Source organism: Panulirus ornatus, chromosome 48 (genome assembly GCF_036320965.1).
Source record: "Panulirus ornatus isolate Po-2019 chromosome 48, ASM3632096v1, whole genome shotgun sequence".
Lineage (NCBI taxonomy): Eukaryota > Metazoa > Arthropoda > Malacostraca > Decapoda > Palinuridae > Panulirus > Panulirus ornatus.
Genome location: NC_092271.1, coordinates 30,173,193 through 30,198,022, shown reverse-complemented (window position 1 = coordinate 30,198,022; position 24,830 = coordinate 30,173,193). Strand labels below are relative to the sequence as shown.

Sequence of the window (24,830 nt, the reverse complement as noted above, 5' to 3'; positions counted from 1 at the left end):
TACCAAAGGTGCAGGCTTGTGTACAGTGGTACCAAAGATGCAGGCTTGTGTACAGTGCTACCAAAGGTGCAGGCTTGTGTACAGTGCTACCAAAGGTGCAGGATTGTGTACAGTGCTACCAAAGGTGCAGGCTTGTGTACAGTGCTACCATAGGTGCAGGCTTGTGTACAGTGCTACCAAAGGTGCAGGATTGTGTACAGTGCTACCATAGGTGCAGGCTTGTGTACAGTGCTACCAAAAGTGCAGGATTGTGTACAGTGCTACCAAAGGTGCAGGATTGTGTACAGTGCTACCAAAGGTGCAGGCTTGTGTACAGTGCTACCAAAGGTGCAGGCTTGTGTACAGTGCTACCAAAGGTGCAGGATTGTGTACAGTGCTACCAAAGGTGCAGGCTTGTGTACAGTGCTACCAAAGGTGCAGGCTTGTGTACAGTGCTACCAAAGGTGCAGGATTGTGTACAGTGCTACCAAAGGTGCAGGCTTGTGTACAGTGGTACCAAAGGTGCAGGATTGTGTACAGTGCTACCATAGGTGCAGGCTTGTGTACAGTGCTACCAAAGGTGCAGGATTGTGTACAGTGCTACCAAAGGTGCAGGCTTGTGTACAGTGGTACCAAAGGTGCAGGCTTGTGTACAGTGGTACCAAAGGTGCAGGCTTGTGTACAGTGGTACCAAAGGTGCAGGATTGTGATAGTTAAGATGCTGCGTCAGAAGGCACAAGGAGGACTGCTACAAGAACCCCCTGGGTCTGCTGGAGACGTCAACATGCTACCTAGCAAGGATACATGTCTAAAGGACAAGTTAATGGCTTGACTCTAGGCAGGGAGGTCAGGTCACGAGGGCAATCCAGGAGGAAAATCTGACACTCAAGGAAATTGGAGACATCGCTAATTTCTTAAAGCAGAATAAGGCTGGGTTCCGACCATCAAAGGCTAAGATGGCTTGTGAGGGTCGAGAATTGCAACCTCAGACCATATTCTATGCTATTCCTCAGGGAGAGGTCAGGGCAGTCGCTTAATGGAAGTGAAAATTACTGCAGCAGCTTCTGACATGTCGCCATCGAACATCGAGCGTGAGTGTCGTGGAGTGAGACTACGAAAGATAGAAAGAAATATAGAACATAGATAAAACATCAGGTTTTGATATCTTGATAGATCTGAGGATGTAACGAGAGGGTTGCAGTGATATGCAACGCTACCCAAGTGCCTGAAGAGCCACCGGATTGGACCAGACCAAGAACAAGCAGGATGGGATATATTTTCTATGGTTCTGGACGAGAGAATTCGAAAAGCAAAGGCCGACAGGTCGCTAGTGATTAAGAAAAGATCTCACACATGTACTTCTATGTCCTTATAACTCGCGGGGTTACTAGTGTAAATGTTATGTAAGATCTAGAGTTCGTACTCTATGTGTTATTATATTTGTTCTTGATCCAGTCTCACAGGAAATGGTACTGAAGCCTGACAGGTCACCCTTGACAGCCCACGTGAATATGGCAGACGCTGATAGAAGCTTGTTCGTCTGCTCCAGATTTCATCAGTGAAGGATCAGTCACCACACTGCGTCATGAGAATCCCGCCAGGAGACCCTAAAAGAGTTACGGAACGGGGTCAGTCCAAGTGTTTCAAAATGTCAAGTTCAAAATGTCAAGTCACCCCTAACACAGAACCGTGTGTTTTCTATGCGGCATGTCGGGAGATGGGGGACTAAAGAAATCATGTGAACGTTGTTCCTCGACGAACAGTGAAGATGTGTACATTATCGAGTACGTTAAAGACGTCTCCGGTACGCAGACGGTTCCTGTCGACTCGGATATTACATGGTCTGAGGCTCTCATTGGGAAGTTCACAACTTGACAGTCTGTTGATTTCTTACAAGTGTTTATGATCAAGATGGAAAACTGACTATAAACGTTATGGCTTCCACCTTCCTGACCTGGTGTTGGAAAATGAAACAGCGTCAGGAAACTGTGCATCGATCTCTTTAGTCGTCTCCATCTTTAGTGTTGAATTATGAACATTTTGATTCATGTTATTATGAACATTTTGATTCATGATGTTATGAACATTTTGATTCATGTTATTTAGTCGTCTCCATCTTTAGCGTTGAATTATGACCATTTTGATTCATGTTATCATGAACATTTTGATTCATGTTATTTAGTCGTCTCCATCTTTAGTGTTGAATTATGAACATTTTGATTCATGTTATTATGAGCATTTTGATTCATGTTACTTAGTCGTCTCCATCTTTAGTGTTGAATTATGACCATTTTGATTCATCTTATTATGAACATTTTGATTCATGTTATTAAGTCGTCTCCATCTTTAGTGTTGAATTATGAACATTTTGATTCATGTTATTATGAGCATTTTGATTCATGATGTTATGAACATTTTGATTCATGTTATTATGAACATTTTGATTCATGTTGTTATGAACATTTTGATTCATGTTGTTATGAATATTTTGATTCATGTTATTTGTAGTTTTACATCAACTTTGGTAGCATTACTCAGTAATGAATCCTTAGCTCATTTCAGGTTGACCCGATCTACACGCACTTACCTGTGTACCACCCATACATTACTTACCTGTGTACCATCCATACATTACTTACCTGTGTACCACCCATACATTACTTACCTGAGTACCATCCATACATTACTTCCCAGCGATCAATTTTGTGAAATAATTTTGGATTTTTACGAGACATGATGACATGAATAACTCCACCCCTGTACACCATCAGCTGGGCTCACCCATTATGGTGGGTGCTGCTCAGCCTGGTGACGGTCTTTGATCGCCCGCGAGCTCCAGGTAACATCTAGGTAGGAAGCCGAACCACACTCGTGTGTCTGTATTTACTCCTTCCCTACTCATGTTTATGATTTCTAGTTTTGCTTTTTTTACAATGATATTTTGTATGGTGACACCGTGCGGTAACACCTTGATCATAAACACTTGTAAGAAATCAACAGACTGTCAAGTTGTGAACTTCCCAATGAGAGCCTCAGACCATGTAATATCCGAGTCGACAGGAACCGTCTGCGTACCGGAGACGCCTTTAACGTACTCGATAATGTACACATCTTCACTGTTCGTCGAGGAACAACGTTCACATGATTTCTTTAGTCCCCCATCTCCCGACATGCCGCATAGAAAACACACAACTAGGAGTGTTTTTGCCGTCAAATGCAAGGCATGTGAAGATATATACATTGGCCAAACAGGAAAAACTACAACGGAGAGATGTTATTGGCACCATCACGCAGTGCGCAGGGATGACCACAAAATTGGGATCGCACAACACTACCATCACAACGATCGCCCATTACATCTTGAAATCCTGTTACTCTCTACGTTTCTGTTGATTATGCCACACGCATCACCATTGAATCTGCCCTAATTGCTAATACTGACAACATTAATTTCTCCTTAGGCAACTTTAAAGTGAATCCTATCATCAACCAAATCATATGAAACCCAGCTACCCAGGTCATCCCCTGCCACGTGACCCGCGTAATAACTCTCTTTTAACGGTTACTGTTGGTCAAAACAGTCTGTTGTTTATACTGATAGACGCTGGACGGCGGTACGCCGGTGTGAAGTGATTCAAGTAGCCAGTTGAGGTGGATTGTCTCCACGAAACATGTCGTACCACATGTATTGAAAAATTACATGTTAAATAGAATTATATGAACTACTGAAGTGCGATTTTACCTTCATAACTTTAATCACGGACCAGTGTGATTATCATATATATATATATATATATATATATATATATATATATATATATATATATATATATATATATTTTTTTTTTTTTTTTTTTCAAACTATTCGCCATTTCCCGCATCAGCAAGGTAGCGTTAAGAACAGAGGACTGGGCCTCTGAGGGAACATCCTCACCTGGCCCCCTTCTCTGTTCCTTTTTTTGGAAAATAAAAAAAAAAAAGAGGGGAGGATTTCCAGCCCCCCGCTCCCTCCCCTTTTAGTCGCCTTCTACGACACGCAGGGAATACGTGGGAAGTATTCTTTCTCCCCTATCCCCAGGGATAATATATATATATATATATATATATATATATATATATATATATATATATATATATATATATATATATATCTTTTTTTTTTTTTTTTTGCTTTGTCGCTATCTCCCGCGTTTGCGAGGTAGCGCAAGGAAACAGACGAAAGAAATGGCCCAACCCACCCCCATACACATGTATATACATACGTCCACACACGCAAATATACATACCTACACAGCTTTCCATGGTTTACCCCAGACGCTTCACATGCCCTGATTCAATCCACTGACAGCACGTCAACCCCGGTATACCACATCGATCCAATTCACTCTATTCCTTGCCCTCCTTTCACCCTCCTGCATGTTCAGGCCCCGATCACACAAAATCTTTTTCACTCCATCTTTCCACCTCCAATATGGTCTCCCACTTCTCCTCGTTCCCTCCACCTCCGACACATATATCCTCTTGGTCAATCTTTCCTCACTCATTCTCTCCATGTGCCCAAACCATTTCAAAACACCCTCTTCTGCTCTCTCAACCACGCTCTTTTTATTTCCACACATCTCTCTTACCCTTACGTTACTTACTCGATCAAACCACCTCACACCACACATTGTCCTCAAACATCTCATTTCCAGCACAGCCATCCTCCTGCGCACAACTCTATCCATAGCCCACGCCTCGCAACCATACAACATTGTTGGAACCACTATTCCTTCAAACATACCCATTTTTGCTTTCCGAGATAATGTTCTCGACTTCCACACATTCTTCAAGGCTCCCAGAATTTTCGCCCCCTCCCCCACCCTATGATCCACTTCCGCTTCCATGGTTCCATCCGCTGCCAGGTCCACTCCCAGATATCTAAAACACTTCACTTCCTCCAGTTTTTCTCCATTCAAACTCACCTCCCAATTGACTTGACCCTCAACCCTACTGTACCTAATAACCTTGCTCTTATTTACATTTACTCTTAACTTTCTTCTTTCACACACTTTACCAAACTCAGTCACCAGCTTCTGCAGTTTCTCACATGAATCAGCCACCAGCGCTGTATCATCAGCGAACAGCAACTGACTCACTTCCCAAGCTCTCTCATCCCCAACAGACTTCATACTTGCCCCTCTTTCCAAAACTCTTGCATTCACCTCCCTAACAACCCCATCCATAAACAAATTAAACAACCATGGAGACATCACACACCCCTGCCGCAAACCTACATTCACCGAGAACCAATCACTTTCCTCTCTTCCTACACGTACACATGCCTTACATCCTCGATAAAAACTTTTCACTGCTTCTAACAACTTGCCTCCCACACCATATATTCTTAATACCTTCCACAAAGAATCTCTATCAACTCTATCATATGCCTTCTCCAGATCCATAAATGCTACATACAAATCCATTTGCTTTTCTAAGTATTTCTCACATACATTCTTCAAAGCAAACACCTGATCCACACATCCTCTACCACTTCTGAAACCACACTGCTCTTCCCCAATCTGATGCTCTGTACATGCCTTCACCCTCTCAATCAATACCCTCCCATATAATTTACCAGGAATACTCAACAAACTTATACCTTTTTTATATAAGTTTTCAGTATCATTTTCCTCACTTAGATTCATGAATGTTGGGCCATGAAAATGTCAAGAGTACTTAACATAGTTGTAACCCACACAAGACCGTCCCTATGTACTGTGAAGGCCTCAATAATTGATATTGACCTCTGTTACAGATGTGTGTACGGGTGACAATGTGGCAGAAGTGGAACTCATAAGTTTGGTTCAGGAGCAGATCCCTCGCTATATCTTACGTGCAGACACTGTTACTGAGTTTTCAGGTAAGTGGGAGAAAATTATTTGCTAAGTTTCTCTTCATTTCAGACACAAGTCCATACAACGAATTTTGCAGTGCGTTTCCTTAAAAACATTTATGTTGTACTACTTCAGGTGATCACATAATTTATATATTCATCTGAGATGCGCTGTACATTGTGTTGTGCCTCGCTCCCTTAATGTTTCCTCTTTACTGATGCCAAATGTCAAGAACAAGATGACTCGAGTCCGAGGAAACTGTTGTAATGTTGTAGCTACCTTGGTGACGCTCACTATTATTTTCTTTGAAAGAAAAATATTACGTTCATTTTCTACATATTTTGAGGGGTTCTTCAGCTATACATTTTTTTTAAAGAAAATCTGTAAAGTCTGGTAGAAGATTAATGCTCTATTCTATTGATGTAATTCTTTAGTTACTTGAAATATGGTGGAGCAACAGTCGTTTGCTGCTCAACATCATCTGCCTCCTGTTGACAATGTTCACAGTACCTATGAGTCGGGTGAGCTCTTTGTTCGTACTGGGAAATTCAGATTGCTTTATGGAATTTCTGGGACACTAACTCAGGAAAAGACACTAACTCAGGAATTACTAAGACACTAACTCAGGATTTGCTCGGACACTAACTTAAAATGAGAAAGGAAAATTCTGTTTAGCAATATGAGTTGCTTTTTTTTTTTTTTTTTTTTTGCGTTGGAGGCTCTATCCAGGGACTAAAGTGCACATCAAGGCTGGGCCTTTTTTGAATTATTGAGAGGATTATGAAGGAGAAACTATATTTACGAATTTTGGAGGAAGTGAAAAACCTGTCTTTTAAAATAAGCCAGTTCATAGTTATCGAGAAATAAGCCAGTTCATAGTTATCGAGAAATAAGCCAGTTCATAGTTATCGAGAAATAAGCCAGTTCATAGTTATCGAGAAATAAGCCAGTTCATAGTTATCGAGAAATAAGCCAGTTCATAGTTATCGAGAAATAAGCCAGTTCATAGTTATCGAGAAATAAGCCCGTTCATAGTTATCGAGAAATAAGCCAGTTCATAGTTATCGAGAAATAAGCCAGTTCATAGTTATCGAGAAATAAGCCAGTTCATAGTTATCGAGAAATAAGCCAGTTCATAGTTATCGAGAAATAAGCCAGTTCATAGTTATCGAGAAATAAGCCAGTTCATAGTTATCGAGAAATAAGCCAGTTCATAGTTATCGAGAAATAAGCCAGTTCATAGTTATCGAGAAATAAGCCAGTTCATAGTTATCGAGAAATAAGCCAGTTCATAGTTATCGAGAAATAAGCCAGTTCATAGTTATCGAGAAATAAGCCAGTTCATAGTTATCGAGAAATAAGCCAGTTCATAGTTATCGAGAAATAAGCCAGTTCATAGTTATCGAGAAATAAGCCAGTTCATAGTTATCGAGAAATAAGCCAGTTCATAGTTATCGAGAAATAAGCCAGTTCATAGTTATCGAGAAAGATTTGAGAAGGAAAAGAGTTCCAAAGCTTTGAGGTGTTGGGAAAGAAACTGTTATCAAAACGTCCTACACTTGAGTTGCCAGTGACCATACAGCAGCTTGTCGAGTATTGCATGGTTCAGCAAGTAGTGGGGGCACAGAAGCAGTCCAGAGTTTATTGATGATGAGTTTGAGACGATACACCCTATTGGATACAAGTTAAAGTATCCTAGATCTTTCATTGATAAATCCCATAAGTTGGCAAAGAAATAGTTTTATAGAGTTAAACCCAAATTTCCCATTGACACCAAGAAGCTTTTAGTTCTCCATTTTGATAATAGTTTTACATTACTTCCCATGTTGCTTAAATACTTTAATGTAAATGTTGCCCTCAACAACAACGTACTCTAGAGAATATCTTGATCAGGAGCTCACCAGAAAGTTCCGCAGGCTGTGTTTATAGCGTACCATGTAAAAATTGTAATATGTTTTATGTTGGGCAGACTGGTAAGGATCTTTCTGCTAGATTTAAGCAGCATAGATATTGTATAAGCACAGGGCAAGAATCAAATGAGTTGTTGAATCATGTTAGAAGTTATGATCATTGTACTGACTGGAGTAATGCCATCTCAGTTATTAACTGTAACTCTTGTAACACGAGAAATGTTGAATATTCAATTATTGAAATTACAAAGGATAGTAACATTAATGTCATAGATTTTATGATATACATGTTGCCATTCTTGAACGCACCCGACCTCAACTCGGGTCGTGATTGTTTACTAAATGGCGTCCTGACTTTATTTACTATTAATAACGAAATAAGGTTTGCCTCTGGAGCTTCTCACGCCAGCAGTGTTTCTTATAGTATGATATTTATGTTGTTTTCTTCTTCCCTAAATGCGTTTCATCCACTCAAATACTGATATTTTTCCCCAGTGATTTTATCATCCTCAAAACTTTCTGGAATAGATTTGAATATATTATTGCAGGGTTTGCGGCAGGGGTGCGTTATGTCTCCATGGTTGTTTAATTTGTTTATGGATGGGGTTGTTAGGGAGGTAAATGCAAGAGTTTTGGAGAGAGGGGCAAGAATGCAGTCTGTTCTGGATGAGAGGGCTTGGGAAGTGAGTTAGTTGTTGTTCGCTGATGATACAGCGCTGGTGGCTGATTCGGGTAAGAAGCTGCAGATGTTGGTGACTGAGTTTGGTAAAGTGTTTGAAAGAAGAAAGCTGAGAGTAAATGTGAATAAGAGCAAGGTTATTAGGTACAGTTGGGTTGAGGGACAAGTTAATTGGGAGGTAAATTAGAATGGAGAAAAACTGGAGGAAGTGAAGTGTTTTAGATATCTGGGAGTGGATTTGGCAGCGGATGGAACCATGGAAGCGGAAGTGAGTCACAGGTGGGGGGAGGGGCGAAGGTTCTGGGAGCGTTGAAGAATGTGTGGAAGGCGAGAACGTTATCTCGGAGAGCAAAAATGGGTATGTGTAAAGGAATAGTGGTTTCAACAATGTTATGTGGTTGCGAGGCGTGGACTATAGATAGAGTTGTGCGGAGGAGGGTAGATGTGTTGGAAATGATATGTTTGAGGATCATATGTGATGTGAGGTTTGATCGAGTAAGTAATAAAAGGGTAAGAGAGATGTGTGGTAATAAAAAGAGTGTGGTAGAGAAAGCAGAAGAGGGTGTATTGAAATGGTTCGGTCACATGGAGAGAATAAATGAGGAAAGATTGACAAAGAGGATATATGTGTCAAAGGTGGAGGGAATGAGGAGAAGTTGGAGACCAAATTAAAGGTGGAAAGATGGAGTGAAAAAGATTTTGAGCGACCGGGACCTGAACATGCAGGAGGGTAAAAGGCGTGCAAGGATTAGAGTGAATTGGAACGATGTGGTATACCGGGGTCGACGTGCTGTCATTGGATTGAAGCAGGGCATATGAAGCGTCTGGGGTAAACCATGGAAAGTTTGGTGGGGCCTGGATGTGGAAAGGGAGCTGTGGTTTCGGTGCATTATACATGACAGCTAGAGACTGGATGTGAACGAATGTGGCCTTTGTTGTCTTTTCCTAGCGCTACCTAGCGCGCGTGCAGGGGAGGGGGTTGTCATTACATGTGTGAGGGGTGGCGATGGAAATAGATAAAGGCATCACGTATGAATTATGTACTTGTGTATATATGTATATGTCTATATATATATATATATATATATATATATATATATATATATATATATATATATATATATATATGTATATGTATATATATTTTTTTTTTTTTTGCCGCTGTCTCCCGCGTTTGCGAGGTAGCGCAAGGAAACAGACGAAAGAAATGGCCCAACCCACCCCCATACACATGTATATACATACGTCCACACACGCAAATATACATACCTACACAGCTTTCCATGGTTTACCCCAGACGCTTCACATGCCTTGATTCAATCCACTGACAGCACGTCAACCCCGGTATACCACATCGCTCCAATTCACTCTATTCCTTGCCCTCCTTTCACCCTCCTGCATGTTCAGGCCCCGATCACACAAAATCTTTTTCACTCCATCTTTCCACCTCCAATTTGGTCTCCCTCTTCTCCTCGTTCCCTCCACCTCCGACACATATATCCTCTTGGTCAATCTTTCCTCACTCATTCTCTCAATGTGCCCAATCCATTTCAAAACACCCTCTTCTGCTCTCTCAACCACGCTCTTTTTATTTCCACACATCTCTCTTACCCTTACGTTACTTACTCGATCAAACCACCTCACACCACACATTGTCCTCAAACATCTCATTTCCAGCACATCCATCCTCCTGCACACAACTCTATCCATAGCCCACGCCTCGCAACCATACAACACACACACACATATATATATATATATATATATATATATATATATATATATATATATATATATATATATATATATATATATATATATATATATATATATGATCATATAAAAAAGGACTATATATATATATATATATATATATATATATATATATATATATATATATATATATATATATATATATGAGTGTGTGTGTGTGTGTTTCCAAGTGTAGTGCTAGAATAGGATCTGATTGGGGATTTACAGTTTACAGGCTCTGAAGATTAGTAAGTATTGATGAAACGCGTAAGATATGAGAATGTACATATAGTAGATGTTGAACAGAAATATTTTGTAAGTCATTTGTAAAGTAGATATGGATGCATACAGTACTTTATAAAGCTTTCAAGTCGGTGATGTGATTCCAATATTTTTTGTATCAGATGACCTTAAATTTTGATACAAGGTCTCATTTTCTGTGAAGGTAAGAAGTGTGGTAGAAAACGATTTTGTTATGGGAAACTATTGAATCTTATTTTGCTCTGCATCCTCGGTATATTTACTGAAACCTTTTAGTGAAAAATGGATATATTATTTTAGCTTATAACAATAGTTAAATTATATTATGATTGTTTTTCGAGTGAGACTGATCTATTAGGGTTTTACGGTTGATTTCTTTGTAAGATCTCATCTCACCTTGGATTACTCTGCGCGACACTAAATTCATGATTGACATTTAGCTGCATAGCACAATACACGAGGAATGTCCAAGGACCAGACATTGATCTTTAATTTTAGTGCTCATTGATTTCTGTAAGTTTGTAATACCCTGAGAGGGAGCAGAAGCGACGACCTGAACCGGATATACAGAGACTCCAAAGTTGGTCTGACATGTGGTTAATGAAGTTAATGAAGATGTGATAAAGTGGAAAAAAAAGCCTCAGTACGATTAACATCTTGCAGGAAGTAAGCTTCAGCATTTTGTGTGTGAGAGGACTTGGGAGTCGACATAGCCCCTAACCTGTCGCCAGAGTCCTACTTTAGGAGAACAGTTTAGGACACAAACTGTTTGCTGACAAATATCAGAATTGCTTTTAAGTAATTGTATGAAGAAACATTTAGGAAGCTGTTCCTAGCTTACATTAGGCCAAGGCTAGAATATGTTTCTCACGTTTGGTCATCACACCTACATAAACACAAAAGCTGATAGAGAACGTCCAGATATATGCAACAAAGATGGAACGAGAATTAAGATACCTGAGTTATATATAGGGAAAGGCTGGAGGTCAACATTGGAAGAGAGAGGAGTGAGGAGTGACATTATCAAATTTGTTCTTTAATCAGATCGCTAACGTAGACATTAAACATTCCTTCGGGAGATGTAAGGATTATTTTACTGAGGTAATTTGTAAAACCATTCGCTTGATTACTTTTTTGATTACAAGATGACGGAAGTATTAACTTTATATGCTGGTTGCGTACGGATGGTCGCCTCTTATGTATAGTGCCTCCCTCCGTCAGGATACGAACCCATGAGGCCACATGAGAATTGATAGTTATCAACGCCAATTAAGGGTTTTTAGGGAAACAGCGATTTGATGTTCTCTTCTGATAGGTCTTAAGCAGTTCAGTTGTGACGGATCGAAGCAGTTCTTGGGTTATTTGTCTCACTGGTGGGCTGAGGTAATGACTGGGTTACTGACTGGCAGAGTTTGCTTTAGTTTAGTTTGAATGATAACAAAGACTCTATAGTTACGTTAATGTCAGTCAGCCATGTGTACTGACACTACTCACACGGTGCCCGTGGACGGCACGGTATCGTTGTCTGGCCTTCCTTCCTGGAGCCGGTGTGGACATCCCCAGAAGTATCGTTAGCTGTCCATATGATTTAAAGCATTTTCCACCCTACGTACTGTACCCACGCTACACCATCTACTCATTATGCCTAATCTACCCAATTTACCCATGAGAGAGAGAGAGAGAGAGAGAGAGAGAGAGAGAGAGAGAGAGAGAGAGAGAGAGAGAGAGAGAGAAGGTTAAGGAGGATTGCGCAAGAGTACCGGGAGAGCTGGGAATAGAAGTTCTTAACGTGGTGTTGGCGGTGGTCACGGTCACCGCCACGTGAGGCATAGGATGCCTCTCCCGGCGCACCTTACGGCTTTACTTCGACTGAAAGTGAATAACTTATCTTCTACGGAGGCGGCCTGCTTTCCGCCGTGCCCTTGACGCTTGGGTCATTCATTACGTAATCGTGTTTCGGAGCTTTATGTAGCGTTTCGTATACATAACAGGCAAGTGAGGCAGCCTGAGGATGCTGCGTGAGGCGGCTGGTTCCCTCGTATTGATCTGTTGGTGGCGTGGCAGCGGTAGTGTAACAGAAGCAAGTGCTCACGTGCTTCACCACACACAACCAGGGAAATGAAGCTGAAGAAAATCGTTTCTGTAAGATGCAACTTATTGGCTGAGACGGCCAGCGATGGAAGCTTAGCCAGGTTGAGGCAGGTTGACGCAGGTTGACGCAGGTTGACGCAGGTTGACGCAGGTTGACGAAGAATACAAAGAAAAACAAACTTATAAACTACCACTGGTCTCGAGACTGTTTGTAATAACAAAAGAAGTCTCACACACACATGCAGAGTAATGTAACGGAAGCAGGAAAACAAACAGATGAATTAAGGAGAAATGGCTCTGAGCTGTCCATGAAACTATTGAGGACTGAATAATGTGTCACTTGGGTACTTGAAACGAAGTATGTCTAATCATCATGACCATCATAATGATCATGGTGATCATCATGATGGTCATGATGATCATAATGATGGTCATGATGATAGCCACTCAGTGATCACTACATCACATTTATGGTCACGCCGGGAGGTGGGAGCCAGGCTGCTCAGCCACCACGTCACTGCCGCCGTTACAAACGTAATGCAGCAGCAGCAGCAGGGTTTGTATGCCTCTGTAATGCTTCCTCGATACAACAACATTATGTTACTAAAACACATGTGTGTACAACATTTCCAGAGCAACACTTGTGTGACACGTCTTATATATATATATATATATATATATATATATATATATATATATATATATATATATATATATATATATATATATATATATATGTATATATATATATATATATATATATATATATATATATATATATATATATATATATATATATATATATATATATATATAAGGGGAGTGGGGGAGGAATGGGATGTATTTAGGGAAGCAGTGATGGCTTGCGCAAAAGATACTTGTGGCATGAGAAGCTTGGGAGGCAGGCAGATTAAAAAAAAGTAGTGAGTGATGGGATGAAGAAGTAAGATTATTTGTATAAGAGAAGAGGGAGGCATTTGGACGATTTTTGCAGGGAAATAATGCAAATGATTGTTAGATGTATAAAAGAAAGAGGCAAGAGGTCAAGAGAAGGGTGCAAAAGGTGAAAAAGAGGGCAAATGAGAGTTGGGGTGAAAGACTATCATTAAATTTTAGGGAAAATAAAAAGATGTTTTGGAAGGAGGTAAATAAAATGCGTAAGACAAGGGAACAAATGGGAAAATCAGTGAAAGGAGCTGATGGGGAGGTGATGACAAGTAGTGGTGATGTGAGGAGATGGAGTGAATATTTTGAAGGTTTGTTGAATGTGTTTGATGGTAGAGTGGCAGATATAGGGTGTTTTGGTCGAGGTGGTGTGCAAAGTGAGAGGGTTAGGGAGAATGATTTGATAAACAGAGAAGAGGTAGTAAAAGCTTTGCGGAAGATGAAAGCCGGCAAGGCAGCGGGTTTGGATGGTATTGCAGTGGAATCTATTAAAAAAGGGGGTGACTGTATTGTTGACTGGTTGGTAAGGTTATTTAATGTATGTATGACTCATGGTGAGGTGCCTGAGGATTGACGGAATGCTTGCATAGTGCCATTGTACAAAGGTAAAGGGGATGAAAGTGAGTGCTCAAATTACAGAGGTATAAGTTTGTTGAGTATTCCTGGGAAATTATATGAGAGGGTATTAATTGAGAGGGTGAAGGCTTGTACAGAGCATCAGACTGGGGAAGAGCAGTGTGGTTTCAGAAGAGGTAGAGGATGTGTGGACCAGGTGTTTGCTTTGAAGAATGTGTGTGAGAAATACTTAGAAAAGCAAATGGATTTGTGTGTAGCATTTATGGATCTGGAGAAGGCATATGATAGAGTTGATAGAGATGCTCTGTGGAAGGTATTAAGAATATATGGTGTGGGAGACAAGTTGTTAGAAGCAGTGAAAAGTTTTTATCGAGGATTTAAGGCATGTGTACGAGTAGAAAGAGAGGAAAGTAATTGGTTCTCATTGAATGTTGGTTTGCGGCAGGGGTGCGTGATGTCTCCATGGTTGTTTAATTTGTTTATGGATTAGGTTGTTAGGGAGGTGAATGCAAGAGTTTTAGAAAGAGGGACAAGTATGCAGTCTGTTGTGGATGAGAGAGCTTGGGAAGTGAGTCAGTTGCTCGCTGATGATACAGCGCTGGTGGCTGATTCGTGTGAGAAACTGCAGAAGCTGGTAACTGAGTTTGGTTAAGTGTGTGAAAGAAGAAAGCTGAGAGTAAATGTGAATAAGAGCAAGGTTATTCGGTACAGTAGGGTTGAGGGACAAGTCAATTGGGAGGTAAGTTTGAATGGAGAAAAACTGGAGGGAGTAAAGTGTTTTAGATATCTAGGAGTGGATCTGTCAGCGGATGGAACCATGGAAGCGGAAGTGAATCATAGGGTGGGGGAGGGGGCGAAAATTCTGGGGGCCTTGAAGAATGTGTGGAAGTCGAGAACATTATCTCGGAAAGCAAAAATGGGTATGTTTGAAGGAATAGTGGTTCCAACAATGTTGTATGGTTGCGAGGCGTGGGCTATGGATAGAGTTGTGCGCAGGAGGATGGATGTGCTGGAAATGAGATGTTTGAGGACAATGTGTGGTGTGAGGTGGTTTGATCGAGTGAGTAACGTAAGGGTAAGAGAGATGTGTGGAAATAAAAAGAGCGTGGTTGAGAGAGCAGAAGAGGGTGAAGTGGTTTGGGCACATGGAGAGAATGAGTGAGGAAAGATTGACCAAGAGGATATATTTGTCGGAGGTGGAGGGAACGAGGAGAAGAGGGAGACCAAATTGGAGGTGGAAAGATGGAGTGAAAAAGATTTTGTGTGATCGGGGCCTGAACATGCAGGAGGGTGAAAGGAGGGCAAGGAATAGAGTGAATTGGAGCGATGTGGTATACCGGGGTTGACGTGCTGTCAGTGGATTGAATCAAGGCATGTGAAGCGTCTGGGGTAAACCATGGAAAGTTGTGTAGGTATGTATGTTTGCGTGTGTGGACGTATGTATATACATGTGTATGGGGGGGGGGGGGGTTGGGCCATTTCTTTCGTCTGTTTCCTTGCGCTACCTCGCAAACGCGGGAGACAGCGACAAAGTATAATAAATATATATAAAATAAAAAAAAAAAAAAAAAATATATATATATATATATATATATATATATATATATATATATATATATATATATATATATATATAGAGAGAGAGAGAGAGAGAGAGAGAGAGAGAGAGAGAGAGAGAGAGAGAGAGAGTGGAGGGTAGTACATGCCTCAGTTAGGGCAGTAACGTATGCGATTATTGTTGCACAAGGAGAACATCAAGGTTCACCAGGATGGTATGAGAGCAACAACTGTGGCAGTGAATCACCAGATGGTCCATTGGTGACTCGTGGTGGTGCAGGACGGGAGCCAGCCGGTCAGGTGTCTTCTCTGGTGAGGACGAGTCGCCGGCGACCACAGGAGCAGACTGGAGAAATGAGAACCCAAACATTATATCAAGTATACTTCCTTGTAAGACTGGCTCCTTAGCGATCACATATTGACGGAGGAACTTGCTCATTACTCTCGTGTCACCGGAAGTTCAGCCATACCGAGAGAGGCAACATAAAGTGTTGCTGACGGCGCTACAAGAGTAACGAGAGAAACGTGGTGAGCAGCCTACCTAGCGTGTTGACCGCCAGCAACATGTAGAGTAACACCCGGCCATTGACACAACTATGCCAGTGTTTTGCAGCCTTATGACTGCCGGGATGCGTCTGCCGCTGCCACCCCCGCTCATACACACACACACACTTCTTTCATCACCAGGATATCTTGATGCCTCACAGGCTGCCCTGCTCACGGTCACACGTCAGTGGTGGTGTATGCCTTGGTGAGGGGGCTCCTCTGCGTTTTATGGATTCATTTTAACATTTAGCTGATGTGTGCCGCAGGTGAGGCCTGCTGGCTGCCTCACTCTGTAGCTTCCGGTAATATCTGTTCGAGGTTTGCCCTCTGTTCTTCCTCTCCTGCCTTCAACGCTTCATTCTCCCCTGATGTCTCACTCGCATCATATGTACATTGCCCAGCCAAACTTTTCCCCCGGCCAGTGTCCGCAGCCCGTTCCTCCTGGTTAAGACTCCCCACCCAATCTTTCCAACCAAAGCCTCCCCATCCAGTCTTTCCGACCAGATCCTCCCCACTAGGACTGTCCGCTCCCCACACCTCCATTATTCTTTCCTGACTCCTCCGGTCGGTCATCTTGCCTCATCCTCCCACCGGCGTCATCACCCACCTGATGGTACCACCTGTGCTCCTTCCTGGTCGCTTCGCTGGGGGATGCTGGTGGCTGTGGTTCCTGCCATGGTTGAGGTCTGAGCAGGAAGAAGGTGTTAATGGTATATGTAATATCAAGATCCTGCAGCTTCGAGGTTGCCATACAGTCACCAGCAGGGAAATGATGGGTCCTTTTGTAGGGAAAAGTTCCTCAAAGACACTATTCCCATTCGTCAACTGACACTGATACAACCCACTCCACTCCGGTAACCACAGGCGGGTGAGTCCGGTAACAAACACAGCCTGCGATTGAAACTATGGTATCCAGGCTGTTGTGTGACCTAGGCTGTGTGACCCATGAAGTGTGATCCAGGCCGTGACACAGGCTGTGACACAGGTTGTAACTCAGGTTGTGATGATAATTTCATCAACGGGAATGATGGTCAGACATAACTTAGTCCTTACTTGATGCCTGCATTCCTGGTACAATATACATTTCCTTTTCCCTACATTATTAATTTTCTCTCGTCTTCTAAGCATCCACTTTGCGCGTGTCTCTCTCTTTATCTGTGTTCTTCCTTCCCTTTCTATCTCTCCCTCCCTCACTGTTAACCCCGTCTTTACCTCCTCTTTCCCTGCCTTCTCATTACGTATCCATCCCTTCTCATGTGTTGTGTCTGTTCTTCCTATCCCTGTCCTCTCAAACCCTCTCTTTATCTGTCCTGAATTTGCTTCCCTCTATCTCTTCCTCTTCAGTGTTCTGTGTATTTCACATGTTTCTTGTTTCTCCTGCTTTCTCTCCTCTCTCACGTATACTGTCCTTCCCTGGGCTATGGACCCAGGCCCGTCCATGCGTCGTGCTAGGCCACCCGTCTCCAGCCTGCCTTGCCGCCCATCACCCAAGACCTGGTGCACAAGTATCATTCGTTATGATGCTTTATATAGGCATCATCATGATGGTCATTCCATTATTCCTGCCTTGTCGTTTTCTTGAGCCAATGCCTATTTCTATCACACATTAGAAAGAAGAAATGTGTTACGATGGGCCTGTTGTATGAAGGGTTGATCCTAAACGTTCTCCGTGTTGTATATTGCTTGAAGGGTTGATCCTAAACGTTCCTCGTGTTGGAGACGTTAGTGTTGTTTTCAGCCGTTGTTAAAGGTTGTTGACGAGGGTCTGTTGTGGGTGAAGTGAGGCGTTCTCTGGCTCATGTTTTCCGTTTGGTGTGAACGTCATATTTTGTGCCAGAGTCGCAAACCCAGGGTTCCCTCGGCACTCCTCCCGCACCCGAAAGTCAGCGGAACGATCCACATATTTGTGCTTGATTGTGGTCCTCTGGCGTGAACAATGAATTAAATTCTAGGAATTGAATGAATACTGGGCAAGGTCAACCTAGTCAGTACTGTGTAAAGTTTACATAATTTTCTGAGCATATTTCAGGGGATGTTCAGCAACAAAACTTAAAAGGTAACCTTATGATCAGCTGCTATATTGATTCGTCAGTTCCAGTCGCTGCCGCACGATGGCTCCAGCGTCGGCCACCGCCGGCGTGTGATGCAACCTAGTGTATTGATCCTCGGTCGTACGGTCGACTGTTCATACCTCACAGCCCGTAAGCCCGTGCAATATTCGACCTTAGTGTTGTAGGTTTGGAAACCATTGGTTGGCGCGTGTCGGTAAAGTTGGCGTAGACCTGCTGGAGTGAGGGGATCGTCGACCGCTTGGTGAGGTGGAACACAGGGGGGAAACTCAAGGTGGTGACGTCATGGGTCCATGTGCCTGCTCAGTTTCCCTAAAGTGGTGGAGGTGAAACCCTTAGGGTTGGTGGACCTACCTACCCTGCAGGCCGCGGGTCTTGAGTGCAGTGTTATTATCAAAATTTCACCGTGAGATGAGCGGGCATCTGAGGTAGAAATGTGAACTGAGGAGAGCTAGTACGTAGTGTGTGTTGGGAAGGGTTAGAGCAGGAGAGTGCACAGCACGCGTGTCGCTGGTGGATCTTTGGCGATCAAGTAGTGGGTCTTCCTAAAGAAGAACAAACACGGACATGTTGCAAGCCAAGCAGACGAAGTGGAGTGTGTGGAGGCAGCAGCTGGAGTGTGTGGAGGCAGCAGCTGGAGTGTGTGGAGGCAGAAGATGGAGTGTGTGGAGGCAGAAGATGGAGGAAAGGACGTGATACAAACAACTTGGCTGTGTTTGTGTTTCGTTACGTCATCTTCAGGAGCAGCTGGTCATCGTGCACAGTTGTTGTGTTAAACCGGTGTTACTGAACTGTTACATACGGCTGGTGATCATAAGGATGGTGTTACGTAGGAAGTAACATACGGCATGACACAGGAAGATGACCTGGGTTCTCCCTACCCCTCTGATTACTTATGTAATACCACAAACATTACTGTCCTGCTCAGGTCGGGTCCCAGTGCTACACATCCTGCCATACTGTACTGTGAGCCTGACTTGTGTTGGAGTTTACGGTGAGGCAAGATGATGCCTGAGTGTTGGTGACGTACACTCATGTGCGTCCAGTGCCCACGTACACTCATGTGCGTCCAGTGCCCACGTACACTCATGTGCGTCCAGTGCCCACGTACACTCATGTGCGTCCAGTGCCCACGCAATTTCCCTGGTGATGCTGTGTGTATGGTAGGCGTGCACCGGCAAGTGGCCACACACACACACACACACGCACACACACACCACACACACACACACACACACACACACACACACCAGCAAGCCCCTAGCAAAGAAAAAATTTTTATACAACATACCTTAAGACAAAGTTTATATAACATTTCGTAAGACAAAGTTTATTTGACATATCTTAAGACAAAGTTTATATGACATATCTTAAGACAAAGTTTATATGACATATCTTAAGACAAAGTTTATATGACATATCTTAAGACAAAGTTTATATGACATATCTTAAGACAAAGTTTATATGACATATCTTAAGACAAAGTTTATATGACATATCTTAAGACAAAGTTTATATGACATATCTTAAGACAAAGTTTATATGACATATCTTAAGACAAAGTTTATATGACATATCTTAAGACAAAGTTTATGTGATATGCCTTAAGAGAAAGTTTATATGACACATCTTAAGATAAAGGAGAGAAATAACGAAATTTTGTATAGAGATGGAAGAGAGAGAGAGAGAGAGAGAGAGAGAGAGAGAGAGAGAGAGAGAGAGAGAGAGAGAGAGAGAGAGAGAGAGAGAGAAGGTTAAGGAGGATTGGGTAAGAGTAGCGGACATTAACAACGGAACACAACAACAGTTTTATTAACACCTAACCTAGACAACAAGACGAAGACCTATAACACTAATCACCATACATAACCACATCTACAACAGTAATGTAACAGCAATAATAACCATACATAACCACATCTACAACAGTAATGTAACAGCAATAATAACCATACATAACCACATCTACAACAGTAATGTAACAGCAATAATAACCATACATAACCACATCTACAACAGTAATGTAACAGCAATAATAACCATACATAACCACATCTACAACAGTAATGTAACAGCAATAATAACCATACATAACCACATCTACAACAGTAATGTAACAGCAATAATAACCATACATAACCACATCTACAACAGTAATGTAACAGCAATAATAACCATACATAACCACATCTACAACAGTAATGTAACAGCAATAATAACCATACATAACCACATCTACAACAGTAATGTAACAACAATAATAACCATACATAACCACATCTACAACAGTAATGTAACAGCAATAATAACCATACATAACCACATCTACAACAGTAATGTAACAGCAATAATAACCATACATAACCACATCTACAACAGTAATGTAACAGCAATAATAACCATACTTAACCACATCTACAACAGTAATGTAACAACAATAATAACCATACATAACCACATCTACAACAGTAATGTAACAGCAATAATAACCATACATAACCACATCTACAACAGTAATGTAACATCAATAATAACCATACATAACCACATCTACAACAGTAATGTAACAGCAATAATAAGAACAACAATATCAACAATGTCAAACATCAGCAATTATCCCAAGACAACAACTAGGAAATATATCATACAAGAACATCAGAAATATATCATACAAGAACATCAGAAATATATCATACAAGAACATCAGAAATATATCATACAAGAACATCAGAAATATATCATACAAGAGCATCAGAAATATATCATACAAGAACATCAGAAATATCAAACCTTACACAACAACAACAACAAAACTAATATCAACACCGCCGAGAAACCAGATGGCCAGTAAGTGTGCAGGAGAGCATGATACAACTGTGGGAACCACATTGACCCCAGCTGCCGTACACACGTCCGGTAGAATATTCCCCCAGCTGGTGTCAGGTTATTCCGTCAGCTGGTGGCAGTGTATACGATCAGCTGGTGTCAGGTTATGCCGTCAGCTGGTGTCAGGTTATACCGTCAGCTGGTGTCAGGGTATACCGTCAGCTGGTGTCAGGGTATACTGCCAGCTGGTGGCATGGTGTGCCGTCAGCTGGTTCACAGGGGACAGGATTACCTCGCTTACCAGTGTTTCAATAAAACTTCGCTAAATTTAGTTGTTCTCAAAAGATAGATATAATACGTAAGAAAATGTCACTTCATCTTGTTGTACCGTCAATATGTACAAATGTAACACTGTAGTGTCATTGTGTACAAATGTAACACTGTAGCGTCAGTATGTACAAATGTAACATTGTAGCGTCAATATGTACAAATGTAACATTGTAGCGTCAATATGTACAAATGCAACACTGTAGCGTCAGTATGTACAAATGTAACATTGTAGTGTCAGTATGTACAAACGTAACACTGTAGCGTCAATATGTACAAATGTAACATTGTAGCGTCAATATGTACAAATATAACACTGTAGTGTCAGTATGTACAAATGTAACACTGTAGCGTCAATATGTACAAATATAACACTGTAGCGTCATAATGTACAGATGCAATACTATAGCGTCAGTATGTACAGATGTATTACTGTAGTTTCTGTATGCACGGATGTATTACTGTAGCTTCTGTATGTACAGGTGTAATACTGTAGCTTTCGTATGTACAGTTGTAATACTGTAGCTTCTGTATGTACAGATGCGATACTGTAGCGTCAGTATGTACAGATGTAATACTGTAGCTTTCGTATGTACAGTTGTAATACTGTAGCTTCTGTATGTACAGATGCGATACTGTAGCGTCAGTATGTACAGATGTAATACTGTAGCGTCAGTATGTACAGGTGTAATACTGTAGTTTCTGTATGTACAGATGTAATACTGTAGCGTTAGTATGTACAGATGTAATACTGTAGCGTCAGTATGTAAAGACGTAATACTGTAGCGTCAATATATCCATATGTAATATCATTTCGATATAGAGGCTATGCCGTGTATACATCTTGAGGATGTATTCTGTAATTTGCTAGTGTTTGATTCTTGCTGTCACACCAGAGGTTTGGTTGATGGTGTATAATTGTGTCGATAATACGTGTGGTGAGGGTCCTGCCTCACGGTCCAGACCAGCTGACGGTGACGTGTGGTGAGGGTCCTGCCTCACGGTCCAGATCAGCTGACGGTGACGTGTGGTGAGGGTCCTGCCTCACGGTCCAGACTAGCTGACAGTGACGTGTGGTGAGGGTCCTGCCTCACGGTCCAGACCAGCTGACGGTGACGTGTGGTGAGGGTCCTGCCTCACGGTCCAGACTAGCTGACAGTGACGTGTGGTGAGGGTCCTGCCTCACGGTCCAGACTAGCTGACGGTGACGTGTGGTGAGGGTCCTGCCTCACGGTCCAGACTAGCTGACGGTGACGTGTGGTGAGGGTCCTGCCTCACGGTCCAGACCAGCTGACGGTGACGTGTGGTGAGGGTCCTGCCTCATGGTCCAGACCAGCTGACAGTGACGTGTGGTGAGGGTCCTGCCTCATGGTCCAGACCAGCTGACGGTGACGTGTGGTGAGGGTCCTGCCTCACGGTCCAGACCAGCTGACGGTGACGTGTGGTGAGGGTCCTGCCTCACGGTCCAGACCAGCTGACGGTGACGTGTGGTGAGGGTCCTGCCTCACGGTCCAGACCAGCTGACGGTGACGTGTGGTGAGGGTCCTGCCTCACGGTCCAGACCAGCTGACGGTGACGTGTGGTGAGGGTCCTGCCTCACGGTCCAGACCAGCTGACGGTGACGTGTGGTGAGGGTCCTGCCTCACGGTCCAGACCAGCTGACGGTGACGTGTGGTGAGGAGTCCCTGTACCGTCGCGCCGTCAGCAACCATCAGCGACGCGTCGCCATGCCATCGTTGCTTGAACTCATGTGTTACCTTTCGTTCTAATGAAATGTGACCCGCAGATTGTAAGATGTGACCCGCAGATTGTAAGATGTGACCCGCAGATTGTAAGATATCATCTACAGGTCGTGTAGGAAGCCGGCATCAGTTTCCTTTCTGTATAGAGATATTTTCACACTGTACTGTCTAATGGTGCCTACACTGGAAGGTACCTCGTGAACATGTTGCGTACCTGCAGGTGCTTGATAATGTGTGACCTGAGGATAGTGCAGTGCTGGACCAGCACTTGCTGCTGTGTGACCTGAGGATAGTGCAGTGCTGGACCTGCACTTGCTGCTGTGTGACCTGAGGATAGTACAAACGTGGACCAGCATTGGTTTTGTTGTGCAGTAGCAAAAAATTGTGTGGCCACAAGAACAGTTTGGAGAACATAAATTGCTCAGTGGCACCAGCACTCTCGTGTGGTCGACACGTCTGTTGCCAGATGTTTCTCTCAAGTTTGATTAATGCTCATATGATGAACCATCTTGGCGCTGTGTCAACAATGAAGTGTCAGGAGTTACTTCCTGAAGAAGTTTAGCTCCTCAGAAGACCTTTAGCATTCTCTAGTGCTGTAGTGATAACTTTTGCGGGAATTGTACAAAACGTTTTACTCAGTGAATTAAGACATGCTTCTGGGAGTCTAGACAGATGTTCTTGGCTTCCCTCTCTGGAAACTCTTTGACCTTGTTCATGATACCAGACTCACGCCAGTGGCTTCCAACAATAGACTCTGCACAATGTCTCAAGACTCAGGTAAGGTTGTTATTATAGTATAGCCTTATGTTGCTTTCTTACTTGTACTACAGAGATGAGAGAGAGAGAGAGAGAGAGAGAGAGAGAGAGAGAGAGAGAGAGAGAGAGAGAGAGAGAGAGAGAGAGAGTTACAACAGACCCAAGGCCCAAGCGAGGTGGTCTTACCTTAACGTTATAAAAGAAAAAAAAACTTTTGTACAGCAGAGAAGATATACGTTGTCGTCTTCAAGGGTAAGCCATCAACTGTGATGCTGAGTAAACCTTAAGGTACCGACCCTCATGGCTAGCACCAACACACACACTATATAGGCACACTCACTGGTCACCAGCACGCAGGGTAGGCAGCTTGCGTCGCGAGGCAGCTGACCTGTTCAAGTTAGTTATGTAAATCCGTGAACTTACCGGTTTGAATGTTACTTTTTCTGGGTACTGCAAGTTATCCTGGCGGCACGATGGTCAGAAGGTCGATGACACTGTGACATGACGCTGCCTGGGGAACCTAGATAACACACACACAAACACACACTCACTTACACACACACACACACACACACACACACACACACACACACACACACACACACACACACTCACTTACACACACACACACACACACACACACACACACACACACACACACACACACACACTCACTTACACACACACACACACACACACACACACACACACAAGAAAAATACCCTAAGTAAGAGACAGGACGGAGTTAGAGATGGAAGGTCTTGTGTAACAAAGCTCTTAGATTCCTACGAGAGAGTGAGCTCTGTCTTAGACATTCAAGGAAGTATTTAGACTGCCAGAAAGCATTTTCCCCCTGTACTGCATGGGAGGCTGATTAAGGAGCTGGATCAAAGGACAGGAATAACGGGAGATACTTTTTCAGTGGACTGAAAATTATC

At 42.6% G+C, this 24,830-nt stretch overlaps 1 protein-coding gene across 5 annotated transcripts in view; it reads left to right on the top strand.

Annotated features, from left to right (window-relative positions):
* milt (trafficking kinesin-binding protein milt) overlaps positions 1-24,830 on the top strand; it is a 249,712-nt gene that overhangs the window by 22,864 nt on the left and 202,018 nt on the right. For all 5 annotated transcript variants that reach the window (XM_071690412.1, XM_071690410.1, XM_071690411.1 and 2 more), the window contains one exon: positions 5,777-5,881. In XM_071690412.1, coding sequence (XP_071546513.1) covers positions 5,777-5,881 — 105 coding nt within the window. The remainder of the gene's footprint in view (positions 1-5,776; positions 5,882-24,830) is intronic.